The sequence below is a fragment of the Salvelinus fontinalis genome, chromosome 30, assembly GCF_029448725.1.
Source record: "Salvelinus fontinalis isolate EN_2023a chromosome 30, ASM2944872v1, whole genome shotgun sequence".
Lineage (NCBI taxonomy): Eukaryota > Metazoa > Chordata > Actinopteri > Salmoniformes > Salmonidae > Salvelinus > Salvelinus fontinalis.
Window position 1 is genome coordinate 39,713,933 of NC_074694.1, and position 23,418 is coordinate 39,737,350.

Consider the following 23,418-nt stretch of genomic DNA (forward strand, 5'->3'; position numbering starts at 1 on the left):
TTTCCCTGCTCGTACGGCAGGAGAGCGGGTCGGGGGGATTAGTTAAGAACACTCGGTATCTAATTCCTGAATAGTTTTGCATTGTCCTCCTCCTTCTCTTTCCTCAAACCTCTTTTATATTGTTTTCACGTGTGTCAGCTCAACCTGAGCGAGACTAACCCCCAATTTATTTTATTTTGTTCTTCTCAGCGGTTTCAGTGAAGACATCTCTGAACTTTCTTTATTTGTTTGGCTGTGTTTTTTATGTTTTCTTCCACAGTCAGTGTAGTCAATGATGACTGAGTACCGGGCTCTTCTTTTGTCTCGTCTGAATCCTCAAAAAAAGCGATGAAATTTGACTTGAGACAATTTTTCTTCCAAGTCAGTTTCTCTCTTAGGTGTTTTTTTTAATAGTTGTGAAAATTTGGAACAGCTCACACCGAGGCAGGTGATTTGTATTTGCATGCACGTGCATACCTCTGCAGGTGTGCACATGCTTTTTTATTTAGTTGTTTTTCCAGCCCTCTAAAAAACAATCTCTGATTAAATGGCTTATTAACATACCATTTAAATCAACCAAGGTGAAGGAGAAACATGTTTAATTTTACGTCATAATTGCCATACATGCCTGGGAAACATTGCCCAATTTCATTGAAATATGGGCACGTTGTTATGAAAAATCTGTGAGATAATATAGTTAGTGGATACACTATTATGTCTGGTGATGGATCAACAGATCTGTCATGTGCACCAGGCACTGGCCAGACTGTCAATAAAAGCACAAAAGCACAAGAGTTGCAACTTGGGAAATGGAACAAAATAATGAACCCACTACCAAAGTCTGCAAAGTCCTCAGCATTGGGATAGCTGTCAAAAAGCAAAAAAAAGCAGCTTACTTTTCATACATTATTAACATGATCTAAATGCATTATTTGTGCATTTATTCATTCATTTGTCTTGTTAACATCCTTTCTGAGCAAAATAAACAGCACAGATGTAGAGTGGCTGTGTGACAGTTATGTGTGTGTGTGTGTGTGTGTGTGTGTGTGTGTGTGTGTGTGTGCGTGTGCGTGTGCGTGTGCGTGCGTGCGTGTGAGATTTGAATAAAAATCTGAGGCATAATGATCGGAGTGAGACAGGAGTGGTTTTGCGGACACACGACAGGCTCTTCTTTACAGGCTCATTAAGGGACAGTGAGGCGATGATGTCGAATCTGCACAAGTTTTACGGGCCTGCCTTCTTCTTTGAACACTGTCGCTCTGTTATCTGTTACATGCTCTGTTCCTCCGTAACAAGACGTCCCCTCCTCTACCTCCTCCTCTTCATGCTTATTTAGTTTGTGCTCGGCAGAAACCGAGAAGATGCGGCTTGTCCGTAGCATTCGGCAGCTTTTGTTGTGTTTTCCTCGACTTTGTTGGAAAGCCTAGCGTTTGGGCTTTTTCCCCTCACACGTCATGGTGAACGGAGATTTTAATTGGAACTTTTGGCACTGTCTCCATCTTGCGTTGAAATGGCAGACAAGTGACTGGCTGTTGGTGTGGCCGGCGGGCGAGCTGATTGGTGTGTAGCGAGGCATGGATAAATCAACTGGCAGCCTGAATAGCTCAGTTGATTCTCACTGGTATTCATTGAGACCATAGCCGGTTTGTGTTTTTTTTAAAATGGGATTCTGTCTTTAGAGAAGAGTCTAAAATAACAGACAAAATAAAGAACGCTTCTTAGTTTTATGAAGCATGACTCTTTCTTTTGTTTTGTTTTGTAGTGCAATGTACTCAACTGGTATCCAATTTATGTTTGCAATTAAATGCAAAAGTATGCATTGGCAATTTTTTTTGCTCTATCACTATGATACAGTTTGTTTATAAACTGCTAAAAGGGCAGACTCCGAATAAATAATAAGAGACCCTTTTGACATGCTAGACAAGGCGGCTGCTAAAACGCTGGTTTAGCTCTTTTTTGCTACTGCTCCTTGCTGTAGCTAATGCGGACCACATGCTCCGTTGCATCTGCATTAGCACACATGTTTAAACTACAGATGACCCTGCACCGTACAGAGCCTGTCCTACTATACATATAGTACAATACGCTAAAGGCGAAGGAGTTGACAGGGGAGTATCGCCGTATATAGGGGGCTTGAAGAACAGGCTCAGATTGAAGTCATTGTAATCCTCCTTAAAATTATGTGGGTTTGTGTCTGGCTGTGTGTGAGACTGCTTCTGCCGGTGTGAGGGAGGTGTGTGTGTGTGCAAGTGTGTGTGGGCTGTCTATCTGGGCTAGTAGTCAGTGCTGTGTAATTACCTGGAAGTTTGCCACTGAGCCCCACTGGAGCAGAGAGGAGTAAAGCTGTGTCTTATGCAACGTGGGGTCACTTACACTAATGCCCGTCTGAGCTTGAGTAACTAGCAGTAAGACCGATAACTCCTGTTTTGTACCAGTTGAAGAAAGGGAGATAATGACAGAGAAGTAACGGAGAGAAAATTGGGATGGATAGAAGGTTGGAAAAGACGCTAGGAAATATGTGTCAAATTCCTCCATCACTTGTACCACGGCCGGTGGTGATCCGTTAGCCGCCATGCCAACGGCTCGCTTGTCTCCTCTATTGTGGCCCACCTTCTTCTGAGGGAACGTGCTTGATGCCCACGAGCTCTCCTGCATCTGCACAAGCCTGTGTGCTGTGCATGCATGCGCGCCGTGGTGTGGGCCTGCCTCTCTTGCTGTTTTAATTGTTATATCTCCTCACCCTTGATATGAGCAAAAAGGGAGGCCTCGGCAACGCCTGGGACTTCAAAGGCTACCTCCCCCAGTCTTACAAGTTGCCCGTCTCTTTGGAGGAGTAGGCTCCTGAGAGTGAGGGGGTTTGAGAGGCGGCACCGAGTCCCGGCTGGAATGAGTTTGATGGGCTAATTGTAGCCCCCAGTGGACACAGATGCACATCACAGAGAGAACTGGCAGAGTGGGGAGCACTGGATAAGAGTCTACAGCTCTGCTAATCATGGGAATGAATGGAGACGGCAGACACCCACCATCTCTCTTTCTCTCTCTCGCTCTCGAGTCTCTACCTTACCCATAGTTCTGCCCATGCTGTCTTTTTTCTCTGTTTCCCTGGCTCTCTATCTTGCTTCATGATGGGGGAAAATAAATGAACGCTGCAAAGACTCCCTCCGTTCCTCTCTTTCTCCCTCTGCTGTCAATCTTTCTCTCCCTGTCTCCATATCTTATCATCTCCAGCTCCCTGCACTCATCATTTGTTGAATAGTTGTGCTCTTCTTTTATGCTTTTCCATGTGTCTGCAGTTTTGAACCATCCAGCGTGTGAATGTATTCACCTTTGTCTACCATTAAACTCCATAGGGATAGGCAGCGTAGGTCACATGCTGGCACATTCTGATGATCTCCTATCAGCGTGTAATTACGCTACTTGCCGTTGGTCACTACGTTTAATGAGCCCACTGTCCGCATGGAATCTGGATATGAACTCTACACGGCGCAGAACAAAGGAATTCCCAGACAGACGCACATCTCTGTCTACTATAACTACTACCCCTACTACCAAACACCACCACTGTAGCGGTGATCAAAAAAGAATCTCCTCAGCTGTGAACTGTTCTTTCTTCCCCCCCCCCCCAATCTGCATCAAACAGAAATCAATAGATGAAACTTTGAAGCGCATGTATCAGTTTTTCTCCTCCTTTCTTCCCCCTTCCTCTCTGGCGGTTTAGTACACTACACCACTTGAGTAAAGCACAGTTAAAAGGAAGAATGGCACTGAAGATGACACCGTCAAGGAAGCGCCTAGTGTTGGGAAGGGCCCCGGCTGGGAAAAATCAATGGAAGGGAACACTTCCACACACGGAAACAGCACACAGGGAGTGAGAAAGGATATTTTCTTTTTTCCCCCTGAAAATTATGGACTTTTTTTACCCAGAGAGAGAGGAGAGTAGTAAAAACAACTTCAGGATATCAAAATCAGTTATTTGGTGAGGTTGAGTTGTGCGGTTAAGGTTTGTTTTATCCAACTGTGAAGGAAGCGTGTGTAGCTAGCTGTCTTTAAGGTCTCTTTTTGTTGGGCCACAGAAAATCTACTCATGGCATGTCCAGGGCACTCAGTGGGCATGGATTCCATAGAGGAGGCAGGGGATTGGGTTGTGGATACACAACAGTAAATGCCTAAGAATGCCATAAACAGTATAGTACAGACTTTAATTTGATATCAAGCAGGAATATTAAGTTGTGCTGTCAGGTGAAGGTCATTGTGACTGTTACGCACGCCTCTATAAAGAGGGAACGCAACTCCCTGCTGCAACTCAACTCCCCGTGAAGCGAAAGAGGTATGGACTGTAGGTGCGAGTAAGGATGACAAGTCAGAATTCACCATTTACTAGGATTTATTTCCTTAAACGGTATATGGGGAAAAGGGGCTGGACGGAACCAAAACAAAGAAAGTAAATATCAAAGCTCCCCCTCTCCTATCTAACCTGCCTACCCACTTAAATTACCTAACTTAGCACCACCTGGTGCCCTAACCAAAATACAGGGGGTGGTCCGCCCAGATCTTACCTAGTGTGCCTAGACATTGAATATACTATGGGTATATGTATGCCCGCAGGCCTCTTGCCAAAGCACTTCCTAAGTGCCTTCCCCTTCCCCCCTGGGAACAAATGATACAGAACAACAAACAATTTCAATAATCAAAAGAGTGTGTCCTATAACATATAACAGACATAACCAATCAGCTCCCTCAGCAACAACTTACATAGTACATACCAAATATCTTTGAGAAACAACCAACACTTTATCACTATCAAATTCTCCAGAAAAAATCTCTCTAATAATTTCTCATGATCTCTTTTTCTCCTGAACAGAACACTGGCTTTATATCTTCAGGTGGCAATGGTGATTAGAGTCAGTTGCTTCTTGACGAGGGGGCGGGGTCAGCTCTCCAATCATCAATTAGCCTGGGGTCGACCAATCAGCTGGTTGGGGAGGCTTCCAGGAAGCCATCTCCTGAAACACACACACTCAAATACAACACAGAAACTGGGGAACGTAACAGTGACTGACACAGTTGGCAACACTGTGGTGCACTATCAGAATACTATACCCCAACACTGGGAAGGATGCCTACTGAAGGGGCTGGTAGGGAAGCATGCTCACTTTCCAGTTTTTGTTGTTGGGCTTCCTGTTTTGAAAGCCATTAAGAGCAAATTTCCTCACAGCAAGAGGCGAGATTAAAAGCCCTCGTCTTTTGAAACATGTCCAAGCGCAAAACGTGACGAAGACGGAACGATAGCGATCTGTAAACATCCCTGAGGAGGGGTCGGACGAAAACGTGGAAAATGTTTTTGATCCGATGAAAGCTGCGCCAGTGTTTTGTTCCATCACAGCTGTAGTATTTAGCTATTTAAACACAAGTATCCCAGGGCATGGTCACATAACTCCTGTATGGACCCCCTCCCAAATTGGTTTGTGACATCTGCATTTCAGGCGTTTTTGCTCTCAGATTTCAGATTTCAGCATTTATAGACTACTACTTTTATCATATATTGATCAATTTGATAAATCATCTGTCGTAAAAATACAGTTTAATTATTCAATTTCAAGTTATTTATAGTTTGATAACTCAGCATTACAGTATAGCTTAGCCTGGCGCACAGTACTGCCTGACTGCTAGTCCGACCTATCTCACCTCAAGGATAGAGCAGCTGTTTACAGTACTAATCTCTCTCAATGTGCCAAAGGGGGTCTTACCCTGATGATGTAATCACCAGAGCATCTGAGGTCAGCTCACCTGTTGACCCCGGGCTGGTTAAAGACGAGTCTTGACTGACAGCGAATATCTTTGAACCTGGTGAACATGAACCTTTTTTGTTATTCCACACCTCCACTGTTTACATTGGCAGCCGAGTTGTCTAGTCGTCTTTCAGTTGTCTGTTTTTTTTTTCCTGACGTCTACTGGTATTTGCCCTTCTCCTCGGAGTAATGGCTCTATTCTCCTCAGCCAGCCTGGCTGTGTGCAGTGCAGCAGTTTGGTGCTGTTGTAGCTCCCCCTGCTCCCCTCGCTGCCCCCAAGCCTGGCCAGCTTTTGCCTCTTAATAAAACCGACAGGCTCTAATTGGACTTAATTGCACCCTTCGGGTGTCGTGAAATGGAGTGTTACTAAACAAACTGCAGGATCTGCAGGCAGGCCAGCACTGAAGTCTATGGGAGTGTATCAGGGAATACAGCAGTGGAGGCTGCTAAGGGGAGGACGGCTCATAATAATGTCTGGAATGGAGTATAATGGCTGGAATGGACTGAATGGAATGGTATCAAACACATGAAAACCACCTGTTAGATACCATTCCATTCACTCCATTCCAGTCATTGTTATGAGTCATCCTCCTCTCAGCAGCCTGCACTGGAATACAGTACATAGGCCTAGGCCTACATGTGTGTGTGTGTGTGTGTGTGTGTGTGTGTGTGTGTGTGTGTGTGTGTGTGTGTGTGTGGACGTGTTTAACTATTCTTGTGGGGACCAGAAGTCCCTACAAGAATAGTAAACAAACAAAAAGTTGACCAGCTGGGGACATTTTGTTAGTCCCCACAAGGTCAAATGCTATTTCTAGGGGGTTTAGGGTTAAGGTTAGAATTAGTGTTAGGGTTAGAATTAAGTTAAATATTAAGGTTAGGAGCTAGGGTTAGTTGTAGGGTCAGGGTTAGGATAAAGTTTAGGTTTTTGGGTTAGGGTTAGGGTAAGAGTACGGGTTAGGATTAGGGTTAGGTTTAGGGTTAGGGAAAATAGGACTAAATTGTATGTCCCCACAAGGTTAGCTGTACAAGTGTGTGTGTGTGTGTGTGTGTGTGTGTGTGTGTGTGTGTGTGTGTGTGTGTGTGTGTGTGTGTGTGTGTGTGTGTGTGTTTTGAATGGGACTGAATTGTATGTCCCCACAAGGTTAGCTGTACAAGACTGTGTGTGTGTGTGTGTGTGTGTGTGTGTGTGTGTGTGTGTGTGTGTGTGTGTGTGTGTGTGTGTGTGTGTGTGTGTGTGTGTGTGTGTGTGTGTGTGTTGCTGTGAGTATATGAGTGCCTGCATGGGTTTCGTTGATGTCCTAGTGTGTATTTGCATGATTGTCAGAGTTGTCTGAGGGTGATTTAATAGTGGGAGTGTATGGATGCAAGGTGTGTCTGAGTGCGTATGTGAGTGTGAGCAATAGGTTGTGTGTGTGTGCTGTATTTGTGTGAATGCTGAGTTTGGAGGCTGTAGCAACACATTCCTCCCTCACAACAAGCCAACAAAACAAGAGAGCACAAGCCTGATAATGTCCCACATTCAGCCAGGCAGCATCACCTGAATGTGAACCTCTGGGTCCTCTTCACTGTTAAATAGAGTTTGACAGTAAAACCGAGTGTCTGTGTCTTTTGTGGAAGTGCCTACAACTCCAGGTGTCAAAATGCCTTTTAAATCCCTGCTAATAGAAAAAACTAAACAAACCTCCCACAGTAGGCCCCACGTCTCCGGGTAAAAACATGAAGCACCGCCGCCTGGTGTGGCAGCCATTTTGAGCTACTCAAGCCGGTGGCACCGGATACTGGTTAATGGATAGGGGCTTGTTGTATGCCTAGGCTCCCGCCCAGGACGGTGAGACGGCGGTGGGCATTCTCCACAGTGGCGTTTCTGGGGTCACTGAACACAATTGATTGAGAGCTCTGGATTCAATTCAATCATTGAAATGGCAAGGCCAGGCTTGTGTGTGTGGCACCGCTGACCCCGAAACCTGCAGCCAGAAAGGAGATAATCACATTGAGCTGAGCGCAGGGCTGCCTGGCTGCTATAGCCACACGTCAGCTGGGCTCGCTCTTCTGGGCATTTGTTTCTCTTCACCTCCTTCTCAGTTGTTTATTCTCTTTTATCCCACATTGTAGGCCGAATGGGTTGTTGATTTTCAGATGCCCATGTGTAGTAAGAGATATGCCTACTGCGGGTCATTAAACAAGTATGTAGGACCTTAATTATGTTCACATTAATTATTATTTTAAAGATTTTACAAACAAGCGTCGCTTCGTGTGGAGCTGTTGGCCTTGTACAGTGTGCGCGCATGTGCCTGTTTGAGTGCGACACACTGTTTAGAGAGGCTTTCGGGCCGGCTGGTCGTGAGTTGTGTAATGATGCAGTGGGTATGACAGAGCCCATAAAGTCTAACATAGCCTCATGACAGAGACCTTCTGCTGCACTGGGATGACTAGGAGACTGTTCTCCGCCACTCCACAAAGAAACAGAGCACATAATTAAGATATACAGCCAGGCTGGGGCTGAATATATAGACTGAAAATATAGAGTACCACCAGACTAGTCTCCCTCAATCAGAACCTGTGGTTAGTGTTGGACTGCTTCGAACACGAGACGTGTGTCTGCTGTCTGAGCAGCATGTTATAAAAGGGTGCCGAGCAGAACCATAGCCTCTCTGTGTGTTGGGGTCACTGGCAGCCAAGTGGTGTGCGAATGCTAAAATATATGTGTGCTTTTTATGTACGTGTTTCCAGTATGCATCCTGCTCTCTGACCCAAAAGCATTCGCTCTGTCCCATCTCTCCACACCCCTCGGTAATGTGTAGGTCCACTGTTAGAAGGCAATAGTGTGTGTCTGAGAGGATGCATTTTATACGCGCAGATTCACCTCATGTAGTTCCTAATAGCAAGTGACTGGAACAGTCTTTTAGGGGGGATTAGCTGGTCGTGTGTGTGTGTGTGTGTGTGGGGGGGGGGGGGGGGGGGGGGGCTCTGTGTGTGTGGAAAGGTGTGAGATGTTTTTTTTTTTTATTAAACATAATTATAAACAGTAGCTACCATATTCTAGGACAAATACTAAATCGACCAATCATATTGGTGACTCTTGCCATTTTCTGACCACCACACTTATGCACCTACGCATTACACTGGATCATGTTTATTTGCCTATCTGAAAGTACACCATGGGCTATCTATGAAGAACACATGACGGTGTCAGGAATCATGGGAAGGCAGGGTAAGACCAACCAGCATAAACGAAGAAGCAGACACGGTCAGATCAACACAGCCGTTTTTTCAACTCTGTGGGAAATAGAAATTAGGCTCAAGTGTTTGTAATTAAATAAGTTGTGGAAACTCCAAGAAATTGCTTAATTTCAAATTGAGACACATGACTCTGGGATCTTAGCGAACCAATTAACCCTAGTGCAGCTCATTAAAACGCTGCTTTCATGGCAAGGAGCAGCAACTTATCTGCTAACACGGGACATGAAAGCGCACATTTGTAAATCCCAAACACTAAAAGTAATTGGAAAGGTAGATACAAAAGGTAGTAATCAAGTGACACGGCCCAACTTTAATGGACTGGAAATAGAGTGATTATAAATAGTCACGACTCTACAATTGATCACTAGTTTTGGTCTCAAATAAGCACAGTCTGTGAAGAGCGTTTAACTAAAATAAGCAATGTTTGTTAAAAAAACACCAGGAATATATAGACCTAGATCTAGGAACACTTAAAAAACGAGAGTCAGGGTTAGTGCTTTGTGTATATTATTGGTTATCCTGACCTGGAGGCCATCTATTATAGTCTCGAAAAGGAAAAATATTACCACCGTCTCTTGCCCATGTCATCTCCCATTCATAATGCATCCTTATTTACAAAGCATTTGACATGATGGGAGTGTACTGTTTAAGGTACAGTATCACCAATTGCGCCACACAAAAGAAAGCTGAATTGCTTGCTTGTAAAATGCATGGAATTGAATGATTTTAACAGAATGCTATGGTCCTCTATTATTGCAACATGTTTTAATAATTCCTTAGGCTAATAAAATATGTTAGTATAAAAAGACAGCATTATTTACATTTGGGTTACTGACAATGCCTTGCACTGGCGAAGGACAGTTATTATTTTTTACCTTGTAATTGCTCTTTTAAACTGTCAATTTACAGATAATGGGAAAAATATGATGGAGATCTCTTCAAACAATAGTTTGACTTGATAGTGGTTGATAGTCATGTTTTGTGAAGAATAACCCATATGAATTCTCCCTTACAATTGATGCCGTGGGAGATGTGCGGGTGGCCCTGATTGAAGCACTGTCTGCTAGCATAGCAAACGCCATGCCGTGGTCGCCCAATTTGTCTGTTTTTCTACCTCATTGAAAGTCAATTTGTGTCACGTCACAAGAACATTACTGTCAGTCATTACTTGACTTGAATATAGTAATTGTGTGTGCTTGGACCTGCTCCTTCACCTAAAACAGTTTTACAAATCATTTACTATGGGTCCTTTTGTAAGTTTTTTATTAAAACAATCTAATGGGTTAATGGTATTTAGAGGCGCCACTCAGCTTTGTCCATGCAGAGGTCTTTATCTCACTCTGTGTGTGTGTGTGTGTGTGTGTGTGTGTGTGTGTGTGTGTGTGTGTGTGTGTGTGTGTGTGTGTGTGTGTGTGTGTGTGTGTGTGTGTGTGTGTGTGTGTGTGTGTGTGTGTGTGTGTGTGTGTGTGTGTGTGTGTGTGTGTGTGTTTGTGTGTGTGTGGTTGTGGTTGTGCGCGTCATCAAGCCTTACACACAGCCGCACAAACAATCTCTGTCATCTGCATCAAAATAATTACAAGGAGATAAACAGAACAATTTGACCATTTTCACAGTGATCTAATCTGCAACAGGCCTGTGAAAGCACATGGGAAAGATGATCAAATCCCTGCTTAATGGAAATGATCACATCTGTATGTTCAGCATTCATCTAGCAGAGGTATTACAAATGCACCTCTACTCATTTCATTCTGCATTTAGCCAGCTTGTTTGTTTTAGCCATATTTACAATGTTGTGCATAGAAATTCAGGTAGATGTGTCACCATACATTTACAGTTGTGTTCTTCCGTAACGGTACACCTCGAATGGATCTAACCTCATTAAAGGCCTTCTTTTTGAGGTGCGGACAGATAGTGGACTCTGATGGACTAGGGGAAGTGTATTGGTTACAGCCCTTTTGCTCTACGCCACCCGTCTCTCCTTGGCTAGAAGGCAAATAGCATCCGAAATCTGATTAGCCCCATTATAAAGAGTGATATTTTCATCCCGATGGTTCTCGGCACTGTCAGAGCACTCCACGGCTTCAGTGCCGGGAAAAGCCTGCTCTTTTGACAGATAGTAGATATCCCCACCGTCGCTTGTTTGGACATCCCTGTCTTTTGTGACGTGGAAGAAAGACGGGCAAGAAAATAAAAAGCAACTAAATAATGTCAAAAGATCAGAAATCAATGGGCCGGAGGAACATGATCCGCGCATCTCTGTATGTGATCGGCCCTCTCCCCCATAGCATTACGAGTGTCTTTCCTCAGCCACTAAAGTTGCTTTTGTTCACCCCCTCGGAGATGTAACTCAAGCATGAGGAAGCCGTCTGACGATGTTTGGATATCAGCAAAAAATAGCCTTTTACTTAGTTTATTGGGTTACATGTTCATCAATGTTGCGAAAGGGGAAAGGTTGAGCAAAGAAATGTTTTTTTAATATGCAGGTTCATATTTCGACACACTTTGTGATGTAAAAAGCAGGAAATTATCAATTGAAATGAGTTGATGTATGATATTTAATATGGTAATTATTTTTTTATAGCATTTCAAGTATCCAGGATCCAGTAATGGGAAGGAAACATTGCATTTAAAAGCAAGGTTAAACTATGAGGGGGTGTGATACCATGCCACATACATTGCAAGACTACTTCTCAGTACAGTGGATTTTGGATATTGAAGTCTTCACTTATTTAGACTTTAATTTAAGATAGGATTAGGGTAAAAACCAACTCAATAAAACTCAATAAACATATTTTTCCCTCAGATTTGCCTTGTGATATGATATCTGGTGTATTTAATCACTATTTTAAAATAAAAGTAGGTGTTAAATCATCATACAGTCGGTCTATATTTTTTATTTGACAATAGGTCGGTTAAAGGGTTATTTTTAGTCTCCATCCATCATAGGAAAATGCTACATTTCTTTAAAATTGTTATTTTCCGGGTTGGATTTGGCATTATAGGGTTTCAAGTTCTGTGGAGGAAGTTGTGAGCTGTTATAATGAGAGAGGGAAAATGCGGCACCACTATGCTTTGTGTTGCCCGCTGAGGCCGGGAGATAGACACAGGATTAAAAAAACACACAAAAAACAATTTCTGGACATTTCTAGAAGATACGTTTAATTTCTTTGCTATTTGGAGGTCTTCTTTGAAAATGCAATTGTAATGAACACATTCAGAAACCGGAGAATAGATTTACCCTCAGCTTCAAATAAGTCTGTTATCGGACTCTGTCATTCGCTCCTTCCCATTTTCCAGCTGCTAATTGATGTTTTTGATGTTGCCGAGAAAATTGAAGAAAATGTCATGTGTGAACCAGTGCGGAAGTTAATAAGATTGACTTCGTTGACTGAATTCACAATGAGCGAAGGAGAGGCGTGTAATGGGGACCACTGCGAATTCGCCCGTCCGTCTTTGGGGGGGATAAAATCGACAAACTGCGTACTATAGACCCAAAGTGGTCGATATGGAGAGATAGAGCATTTGGGATGGTTCTCCCCCCCCCCCCCCTAATCTGGATCTTGTTTTTTTTTTTTTGGGGGGGGGGGGGGGGGGGGTTGTTTACCCACTTTGCTCTATAGAGTTGATGATTCGTGCGCATAAGCAGCTGTTTATCCAGAGGGCTCCTGCCCCGGACCAGGCCCAACAATTCTGTGGAATCGTCTCCCAGGGCTGCCTCCCCCCTGCTCCAAACAATACTCATTCTTAATGCTGTTTTGAGTCTGAAAAGCCACAGAGCTTTAAAAAGGTTAGATTAAGATATGGTTAAAAGATGCACCGATATCAGTTAGGGTCATTGCATATGCTTGGGCGATGTGTAACAGAGCTCAAACCCAAATCCCCTTGAATAAAAGGATAGAAGCACCACCATGGTAGCTCCATCTTGAGCCATTTATTGAGCGTTGGCTGAAAGCCTAGTGCAGTCCATTGTTCTAAAATTCTCTCTGCATATATCGTTGTTTTATTCTTTCTCTTTATGTTCCGAATTTTATTTTCACTCCATTTTATTTCTTTAAAAGTATTTATTTTTCGATTGGAATTACGGTGAGGTGTAATGGGGTTCTGAGTTTTTAATTAGGGTGCGGATTAGCCGAGTTTGGTTCAGCGCCTCTGATTATTTCACCCGGCCTTTAGGGGACTGAGCTAAAACCCTAATACGGTCAGTACCCCCAAGCAGTCCTCTTTTTGAAGACACCGAACAAAAAAAGTGGCCTCCGCTAGCGTTCGGCCCTCCGAGGATCATGGGTAAGGGACATTATTCTCGGAATAGCCAATTAATTCCACTGGCAATGATCGGTTTGCGCTTCTTCCCCCCACCTCTCCACCCTCAACTCGCCATTTGAAATGCTAACACAATGAAATATTTTTCTATTGGTCCGTGTCCCTCGGCTAAGCCACTGCCGCGGGCAGAGAATTTAATCGACTGATGAGACCAGAGGCAGGCCCGATAAAAAGGTTACCTGTACGTGACATACACTCCAAGTAGCTAGCGCTACCTTGAACTCGAAAGTTCTGTAACTTTTATTTGACTTTTTATCGTTAGTGAGGCCACACTTGTGTTGCAGTGGAGGCTAGAAATTAAGCAAGGCTTCTAGTTACTGTTGCCGCATTACTGAAAAACGGAGCAACGTGACTAATTCTTTATTGAGCGATTTCCTTTGTTTGATTGCGTCGTTTCTACCAGAACCGTTTTAAATTATACAAAAATGTTTTAAAATTGGCTAGATTTTCAGTAAATGAGCTTTAATCAAATAAGATGCTTTATAGTATCTAATTTTTTTGCATACTTAATGCAGCTTATCATAGCCTCTTGATTGAGACAATCATTTATAGCTCAATGAAATGGGTACTTCTGATTTGTTATGAAAGTGGAATAAAAAATTGCTTCTTAGCAGAAACTCATCTTCTATTTATTGTATTTTAATTTCACTCCTATTAACAATACATGTTGAACAGCTGAGAGGTTTAAATTGATTTAATGTATTATTATTATTATCAAATGGAAATAGAAATTAAAACAATATTATAAATATTCATGTTTGCAGTCATTGCACTGACACAAGCTTTGTCTGGCTGGACTAGGTGAGAATAAAACAGTACAGGTGCACCTGTCACATTTGAACACTTCAGGGATGGGTAAGGTAGGAAGGAAGAGAGGGGAGGAGGAATTGAGGCCCTTCTCAAATTGTTAGTAAAAGATATACTGGCACGGAATAGGTATATATGGTTGCTGCAATACCCCCCAACCCAATCTCAAATCCACACACACACACACACACACACACACACACACACACACACACACACACACACACACACACACACACACACACACACACACTTTGCTGTCTAGGAGGACTGAGGCAGGTGGCTCCCCATGGCTGCGGCTTCATGACAACATGCCATTAGAAATAGCAGGCCTGTTGATCAATCCTGCCGACATGACAGCTCCGCCGCGAGGCCTGGCTCTTTGAGTGCCGGCTCTGCGGCAGCTCCCTCTCCCGTTTCTCCCCACTAATTGGTGAAAGTTCTCTTATATATGCTCGTGGCACAGGGCTCTTTTTTCCCCTCCTCCTCCTGCTCCTCTTCTTCTTTTTCTCCCTCTCCTTCTTCTTTTGCTTTTTCTCTCCTGCCTCTCATGCCTCTCCTTCCCCTATCCACCCCCCAAACATATTTTTTTTTACTTTAACATTGTCACAATGGAAATGATAACTTTGAGCTATATATTGCAAGTGGGTTAAGAAAAGGATGCGTGTGCCGCAGGCGTTGTTCGTTCTGCATTTACTGCGGGTGTTGCGCAGCTCCGATTTGACATTGACTCTTGGCAATATACATCAATGCGAGATAGGAAGCATAAAAACATTGTCAGGTGATCTTACTTGCAAGGAGAATGCGGTCATGAACGTTCTAGCAATATTAATTGCACTTTTATATTGTCAATTCACTTGATACTGTTTGAAATAGAAAATCTAACTCCAATGTTTTGTCATTCAATGTCATAATGTCATCAAAATTGAAACCAATGTAATTATTGCCTCTTAACAACAGCTGCGTAGCAGCATAAGTATTTGAATTTATTCAATTAATTGTATAATCCCTCTCTTTTCTTTTATCAAACAGAATTTAGTTGAGCAGTAAAAAATGTCAAAACAATTGTCAGGAAATTTCTCTCTGTTGCCTGCTGACTGTCACGGTAGCGTGGCGGCTGCGTTTTAATCTGACGCCGTCTCTCCCATCAGTCTTTAACACCACCCACTTTAGAATCTTCTCTGAACTAAATAAATGAGTGCGAGAGGGGAGAGATAAACACACATGAAATGTTTAACTGTCTCACATTTGTCATCTGTTTACACCTCTTAATTAAACAGACACAGCTTAGCCCTGGCACACCAAGCGCAACCACACACACACTTATACACACACACCTTTTGAGCACTGGAGCCTAAGCGCAAACACTGTCCGGTCCTTCATTTAGCCATTCATATTTACTTTACTCGGCCCTTGTGGGTTAGTGGAGGAGTGGAGGCAAAACCAGTGGGGTTTTTTAAAACCATTTTCCAGACATTCTAATAGTGGAATGGAGAGAGACAGCAGATAGAGCTTCTAGTGAGTGAGTTAGACACTGCTTTTTGTGTTATGTTATTTAAAGTAGGCTCTATAGAGGGTTTGCCCGGAAAATATGGTGTTCCGTGGGCATGTCTGGATTTGTTTATATCTCAAAATGTAATTGTGATTTAGCATGAACTTAAAACATTAACTACTACCTCCACCCAGTGGCACAAAAGGAGAAAATAAAATCCCAGGTATGATTGGCATTCTGCAGTTTCTAATATGGGTGTGAAGATTTTCTTTGGGGGGGGGGGAGAGAGGGACTCCTGGTCAGACATGGAGGAGAGCCACACAATAGCAATGCTATATCTAGCACTCTGCATTGTTCCTCTTATCCTTACAATATTAAATACTGTAAATTCGGTCGGGAGACTCCCCTCCTTATCAGCAGTGAATTTTAATGGTGACATCTTTAGAACCGGCAGTGTAGCTGACGTGAATGTGTATTTTTTGATGCATCGTAGCATGCAGTCAAACAGTGTGTGTGTGTGTTGGTGTGAATCAGACAGGAGATCTGCACCACTGTAAAAGCTACTGTATTCTCCATGTTAATCATTCCCTTGAATATGTGCAATTAACAGTGTGTGGTTGTACAGTAGTGCTGTGCCAGTTCTCCAGGCTGCCAGAGAGAGATGGAGAGAAAGAGAGAGCCGGTACTGAAGCCCGGGCCTCGGGTGAGTGGGAGAGTAGAAGAGAGAGGAGACGAATTGGGGGTTCCTCAGAAGCCCCTCTCCAGATCCGAGGCAAGGGGGGATCAAAGTGGCTTGTTTTATGTGGCTCGCGCGAGACTTTGAAGTCCCCGAGTCACCTACAGCACTCACTTCATCAAGTTCACTAGTGTCTTAATAGCAGATCAATAAGTTTCAAAGTCGGAGAGTTAATTTGATACTAGTGCTGATGTGATCACGCTGGGCCACAGAGCTGCCTGCTCTCCTCTCCTTTCCTCTTTCCTTCTACTCACCTAGATTGGACCTGTTATAGACTCTCAACATGCATTAAGACATGGAGGGGTTTTCTACTTGCTGTTTACTCTTAAAGGCAGGCTCCAGTGAACACCTAATTAATTAGGCTGTGTGTCTGTGTTCATGCAATTGCAATGTGTTATTGTATGCTAAAATTATAATTATAATTGCTATTACTATTACTATTATTATTATTATTATTATTATGAATGTATGCTCAAGTAGACCTATAGACCAGCATTTGTCAATCTCAAATTGCCAAAAGCATTGTGAGGAACACACAATTGTATTTGTAATATTAACCATATCTTCATTTAATATTGCTAAATTGGTTATATTTTACAACTCAATTACAACCCAAGGTAAATTAAAACTCTAAATATAGCATTTGGTATTTTGGTATAGCAGTTTTTATTGACCATGATCATACATTTTTAAAGCTTACAATATCAAAATAAGATATTTTAAACTCATTGTGAGGTCAAATATAATAAAGCTCTTATAAAAATTAAAGGTATATACTGCAAAGTTATCTAAAAAATAAAAACACCCGAAAACAATCACACCGATGCCTGCGGCTTTTTGAGGCGCCGTAAAATGTTGATATTGAGCGGTCCTATGCTGCTTTCTTCAGTTCAATAGAAGACACTACCATCTGTATTTTGGGGTGGTAGTGCCGCTGGGCTGTTGGAGTCGGATCAGCACCTTGAGAACAAAAGCCCAATTTTTTATGTTCATCTAAGGGTTGCTAATGGTATTAGGGGTCCTGCAGGGTGGTCGACAGGGGCCCGACACCCCAAGGTGTGCCCATAGCTTGACCCCCGACCTGCACCAATTCACAGGGCCGGTGGCATTAATGCCCCACATCTGTCATTTTTCGTACACCCCCTTGGCGCCTTTTTACTATATTTCAAAGTGAAAAGATAGAAAGAAATTCCAAACGTGCCCTAAAAAAAGGTTCCTGACGGATAACGGGAAAGGAAAAGCAGGGAAAGCGGCGAAAGCACCTCAAAGAATGGTGAAAAGAACCGGTATCGCACTGTAGAGTTCACTTTCTGTTTGTTCAAAATCTTAAGCCTCAAGCGTGAGAAGACAAAAAAACAACAACTGTGTGTGATCTGTGCATTTTTCGCTCTTCAAAAACATGCAAAAGCAATTACAATGGATATTGGATTAATAGTAGGACTGAACTAAATGGCATGTTACCTGATTGCTAATTTCTCAGTGAGTCAGGTGCAGGTAAGAATGCTGTTGATTAAGGCACTGTATTTAAAAATATATATATGTTATTACGACTTGGATTTATTCTGGCCAGTCTCGATTAGAAAATATGTGATTCTTCAGACATTTCAGATTGTTGGGAAAAGATTCCTTAGTTTGAACTGTAATGGTGTAAGTGGGTTGTTCTGATGGTGTAGGGAAAGGGTTTCCCGGTTTTAGTTGAAATGGTGATAGCGGGTGGTAGTGGAAGGCTGCCTGTGTGGTCCACGGTGATCGGCACTGTGTCGGGCTCCACGTAGAGCGCTGGAGGTCCAGGTTTTTGATTAACGTTTCATGTCAAATTTGTGCAGGATTTATTTACTATTCCGTGTTTATATCTCTCATTCCTCTTCATTCCAACTCATGTTAGAAAGCCCAGAGGAAAAAGTATTCCAGAAGGAGGGAGAAATGTTAATTATAATTCAGATTCTATCAAAAAAATTATAATAGTACTTGAATCATAATTTTTGACTGCTGTCACAGAAAATATTTGTAATTTGTGGTTTCAGTTCTTTCAGTAAAAACGGTTAATATTGTGAGTCAGAATATTTCTAACGTCCTTTTTTTCTGACGTTCCTCCAGCTCACGCACAATGAAATCTTGCTTCATTAAAAGTGTATTAATCTTGTCTCTTGTCTCCAGGGAGGCACCTTAAGATGATGTTTTGTTTTTTTCTTTAAATTGTTGGAGAGAAAAAATCTCCCAGATTTGGTCCCTGTCAGTCAGAAATAATTGTGTGCTTAATCTTGTCCCTGATGGATGACTTGGAGTTCAGCAATGGGCCAGCTCCAATGACAAATACAATATTAATATTCATTAACTGCTTTGACAATGCTAATTTTGATGCAGTAGTAAAGGGCCTTCCAAAGTTAGCGGCCAAAGCATCAGAGCTGCGCAAGGTGGCAAGATAATTTGTGCTGGTTTACTGAGCTGAAGGCTTTTAAAGTCTTAAGGAAGGAAAAAAAGCTAGGTACCACAAACAAAATAAAAGAGAAACGGAAAAAGTTCACACGCATTGGAAACCAGGACTGCAGAAGTAATACGATCAAGAGACGGCTACAAAAATTTGACACCTCCGATGCCTCATCGCTGAGCAAATATATATATATTTTTTAATAAAAGTTGCAACCAAAAAAAAAGAGTAACATGGTAAGTCAGCACATTCTTGATTTTGTTTAATCTTTTTGATCTTTTAAATTATCGCCATTTGAAGATCAATAGTAATTTTTTTCTGCTATGGTTAAAAGGCTCACAGCGGTGGTATGGTGGATGGTCGGATCACGGCTTTAAGAGTGGGCTTCCTCTCTTCAAGCCACCAGTTGTCCGGGCTTAATTTCCTATTGCAAGTTCGCTAGGAACCACACCGGCTTCTTTCAATTTATTAATATTTTTGTTATTGTTAACTGCTGTTGTTGGCTTGTCTTCTGGCTTTGTTTGACTTTGGAGTCGGGGCTGATTTTTCTTTTCTGTTGTCTTTAGAGATTACAGGGAGACAGTGGAGGTTGCAAAGCTTTAACAGTGCGGCTGACTCTTTTGTTAATAAATGTCTGGTTGGTCTTTTTGGTATCGTATTTTACGGGGTCCCTTCATCAAAATCTGTGGCTACCGGCAGGCAGGACCAGGGGGCAATTTGGCCATAACACCACACACTCGCTGCCCGATCGGATTACTTTCTTTGGCTTTTTAAAAACATTTATTTTTGCCCTGCGTTGTGTTTTTTGATTTTGCGTTTTATTTCCTCCTACTCCTAGTGAATGGAGCGTAGCTAGCGTTGAGGATTAATGACATGACGAGGGACACCCCACTGCTTGAGTTTAGCCAAGTTAGGGAAATTCCTATAGAAGACTCGAGTACCTTTATGTCTACCAAGCCGCGGAAGGATAGCCTCTCTCTCCCTCTCCCTCACTTCTTTCTCTCAATTCTTTTTGTTGTTCTTTCAACTTATCAAAGAAAGAGAGATGGACACAAAGGAGCTTATTAGGGGGGATATGAAGATGGGCGAGGGGGAGAGAGAGGGACTCCTGGTCAGACATGGAGGAGAGCAACGCTGCCTGAGAGTGTATGTGTGAATGAATGAGGGGGCTGAGTGTGAACAGCCCAGTTTGGCCGCTCGCTCGCTCGCTCTCCTCTGTCGGACATGGATGGGCTTGCCATCGCTGGCTGGTGCTCCACCGGTCCTTTTCCCTCTTCTTTGGGCTGGTGTGTTATCGACTCAGCCGATCAGGCGTTTGGTTTGCGAGAGGCTGCCGTAGATGAGGTGCTGCCCCCCAGTGGATTAGTGGATGACATGGTGATGGGCGTCTTGTTGAAGTCTGTGCGCTACCATGAGCGCCAGCATGCTTGTTTTAACCAGGAACCGAGCAGCATCCCAAATACAGCTCTTTTAAATGGTAAGACTTCAACATCATTTATTACCTCCTGTGCTTTATTGTTCAACTAATGTAAGTTGGCTTGTCTGGCTGTAAATATTATTTTTTATTGGAGTTTGTTGACATTATTGTATGTCTTACATTTGGCAATTTCTAATAGTTTAGTTGCTAAGTGACAGGTTGAAAGGCAGTGTTTGATTGCTTTGTCTGACAGTCTGACATGGTCAACTTTAATTTAAAATTATATTTATTATTTTGTAATAATATATTGAACATAAATCATATCAATTATGATTAAGGTAATGAAAATAGTGAAGTGCATTGTACTATTATTAACTAAATATCAGGTATTTTTTATTCAGTTTCTTCTAATGTATTATTATTTTTTATACATTTTAATTGTTGTTATTCTCAAATAATTTTGAAATATGTATTTTTTAATAGAATTTTAAATCATGAAACTCAATTTGTATTATCTGTAAATATTATATTAAATCAATTATCATGGTATGTTATCACAAAACAATATGCCTAGATTAGGGGCATCTCTTTGAGTGTATGCCAATCATTTTCATTTTGTGTCCAGTCTTGTATTCCTCAAAGTTAAGTCCAAATGAGCAGGATTTGTAACGGTCGCCATCCATTGTTGTCCATTCCGGTTTCCTCTCTTTCGTTTCTTTTCTTGCACACTTGTTGGTCTAGTGTGTACACCGGAGACAGTGGAGCGGGATAGAGGGTCTTTTATTTCACTCTTTTTTCAGAGGAGTCGTCTCTCCTGTTGGTCGCACTGTTGCCATTGTGGCCGGCTGATTGGGAGCTGTCCATCATTTGCGGGCGAACTGGCAGTTTACTTAAGAAAGTGCACGTGGGACAAAGGAGGTCGCGGGAGTGTGGCGGCCGAGCTGAATGGAGGGAGGGAAGGCAATTAGCCGCCACGTTGTTGGGGCTCTTTTACTTGTCAAGCCGGAGCCTCATTGCTTTTGTGGGAGCCATGTAAAGGACATTCCCAGGGCTTTGTTTTGGCATTAAGGGCCTCTGGCGAACGCCAGAGAAGAGCAGGGCAAAAAGAAGAAGATTTAAATAAAATATTGGGGGAAAAGGCATGCGTTAGGTTTTTGTTGCTTCCGTTGTTGTCATTTTCCTACATCTTATTGTTGCTCAGATATTAAAATATGCTGCTCCGCCTTTTCAGTTGCCCCTTTTTTTAATGTATTTTTTTTTTATTTAACTAGGCAAGTCAGTTAATAACAAATTCTTATTTACTATGACGGCCTACCGGGGATCAGTGGGTTAACTGCCTTGTTCAGGGGCAGAACGACAGATGTTTACCTTGTCAGCTCGGGGATTCGATCCAGCAACCTTTCGGTTACTGGCCCAACGCTCTAACCACTAGGCTACCTGCCACCCCTTTATTGCAAATATATTTTTGATTTTTGTGTTTGGAATATACCATCGGTCAACTCTACCTACTTTTTTGTTACTAAATCATATTGAAATGATAGATTTATTAAAAACCACAATTGTATATTTCCTTTACATTCAAAATATCAAATTAAACCTTGTTGGAGCAAGTTCTTGTGCAACTAGTTAATCACCCTACTTGTTAATTGGTGAAAGGCACATGTCCTGCATTTGCTTGCCCTGCTCTAAGGCCCTGGAAGTGGTAAGAGCCTGGAAAGCGCTAGGGACAGGAGCATGGTTGTGGGGCCCGAATATTCAGAGGAAATGATCTCAAGATAATAATGTTTCAGAGGCGGAGGACAGAGAGAGCAGTAGGGGGTATGGAGGCTTTAGGCCTTGCGTAGTTGATCTTCTCACACAGAGAGGTCAGGAGGATTTAACAGTGGAATCCTCCACCCTCCCATCTTCAATATTATTGGACAGAAAAAAAACAGAAAAGGAAAAACAGAAAGAAGATCCCACGTAGATGTCACGTCCATGTCAAAATGAAGACAAATACATTTCTTTCTCGTATCCTCCTTCCCCCCTGGAAAGTTGGGTTGGAGAGGGGACTGTCAGTATCACATGGATAAGTGACTGTTCGCTACACTTTGCTAAGCCTGCCCTCCCTTTGTGGATGTTGTGTCTTGTTCTTTTTTCTCCCCCTCTCTCTTTGTCTCTTTCCTTCCTCACTTTACCTTGTTGTAGCCAAAGCTTTTCAAGCTGCCAGTTCGACTCTGGGCATCCTGGAGGGACTGCAGAGCCCACACACACATACACACTCATATACAAGTGTGCAATCTGGGAGTTTTGTAATAACAATACTTTTTGTTGTCTATATTGTTGTGTATTTTTTTCTTGTTTGTTGCTTGTGGGAAGACTTCTCTGCACTGAGAAGCAGCACTTTATTTTATTATTCTCGGTTCGTGTTTTCGCTTTCATTTCTTGTGACCGGCACAAACTTTCCTGAGAGAGGAAGCTGCGAGGAGCTGCTGAGAGTGGTGGAGGAAGCTGGGGGATCCTCATGCTGTTTTGGGGGAGGTAGAGGGCAGGCTAGGCCCCAGACCCTGAGCCACATCTGTGGATCCTCAGACATAAATGTCTGTGGATCCTCCAATCATAAAATCCGGGGAACAATGGGCCACTCGTGTCGCAATGAGGATGCCTCGGTTTGAGGGACACACACATGCCCGCACACTCTTCAGCACTTTGGGAGAAGAAGTGAGGACTAAGAAAAGACAAAGAAGAAGAAGTGGAGGAGGGAAAAGAGTGTGAAGAAGAAAGGGAAGGCCAGTGGTTTTGAACGCTGTAGTGAGGGAGGAGAAGTGGGGGGCAGGTGAATAGTAAGCGGGGGGTCATGTACCCGAGTGAGGGCGTTTTAGCGGGGCCGGAGGAGAGGGGAGCCAAAGGAGGAGTCCTTTCCCCCGGGCTCCCCCTCCTCCAGCAGATCGGCTGCTGGCATCTGAATCTCAGTGGCTGGGTGAGTAAACCACACTCCCCTACCGCCTTTCTCTGTCTCTCTTCATCTCCCTTTCTCTCAATTCCTGTTCTCCATCACTTTTTGATTATGTTACCGTTCAACTTTGAGGTTCAGATGATGGTTGTTGTGATTAAGGGGGACCCAGATGGGTATTCCCTCTCCTGTAAGTGCAGGCTGGTGGTCATCTGCTTTAAAGCTTTTTCCTTTCAAATATTTCTTTTTGCTTCTATTTTTTTTTTAGGTGGCTGTGT

At 42.8% G+C, this 23,418-nt stretch overlaps 1 protein-coding gene across 21 annotated transcripts in view; it reads left to right on the forward strand.

The window, feature by feature from the left end:
- Window positions 1–23,418, forward strand: part of LOC129829202 (transcription factor 7-like 2) — a 98,264-nt gene that overhangs the window by 49,348 nt on the left and 25,498 nt on the right. Inside the window, exon 1 of one of the 21 annotated variants that reach the window (XM_055890840.1) lies at window positions 21,508–23,167. The exons of 19 other annotated variants lie outside the window; for them this stretch is intronic. In XM_055890840.1, the coding sequence (XP_055746815.1) occupies window positions 23,045–23,167 (123 nt within the window). In that variant the 5' untranslated portion in view covers window positions 21,508–23,044. Of the gene's footprint in view, window positions 1–21,507; window positions 23,168–23,418 lie in introns of those variants that run through there. One more of the 21 variants, XM_055890843.1, reaches the window with a different exon arrangement.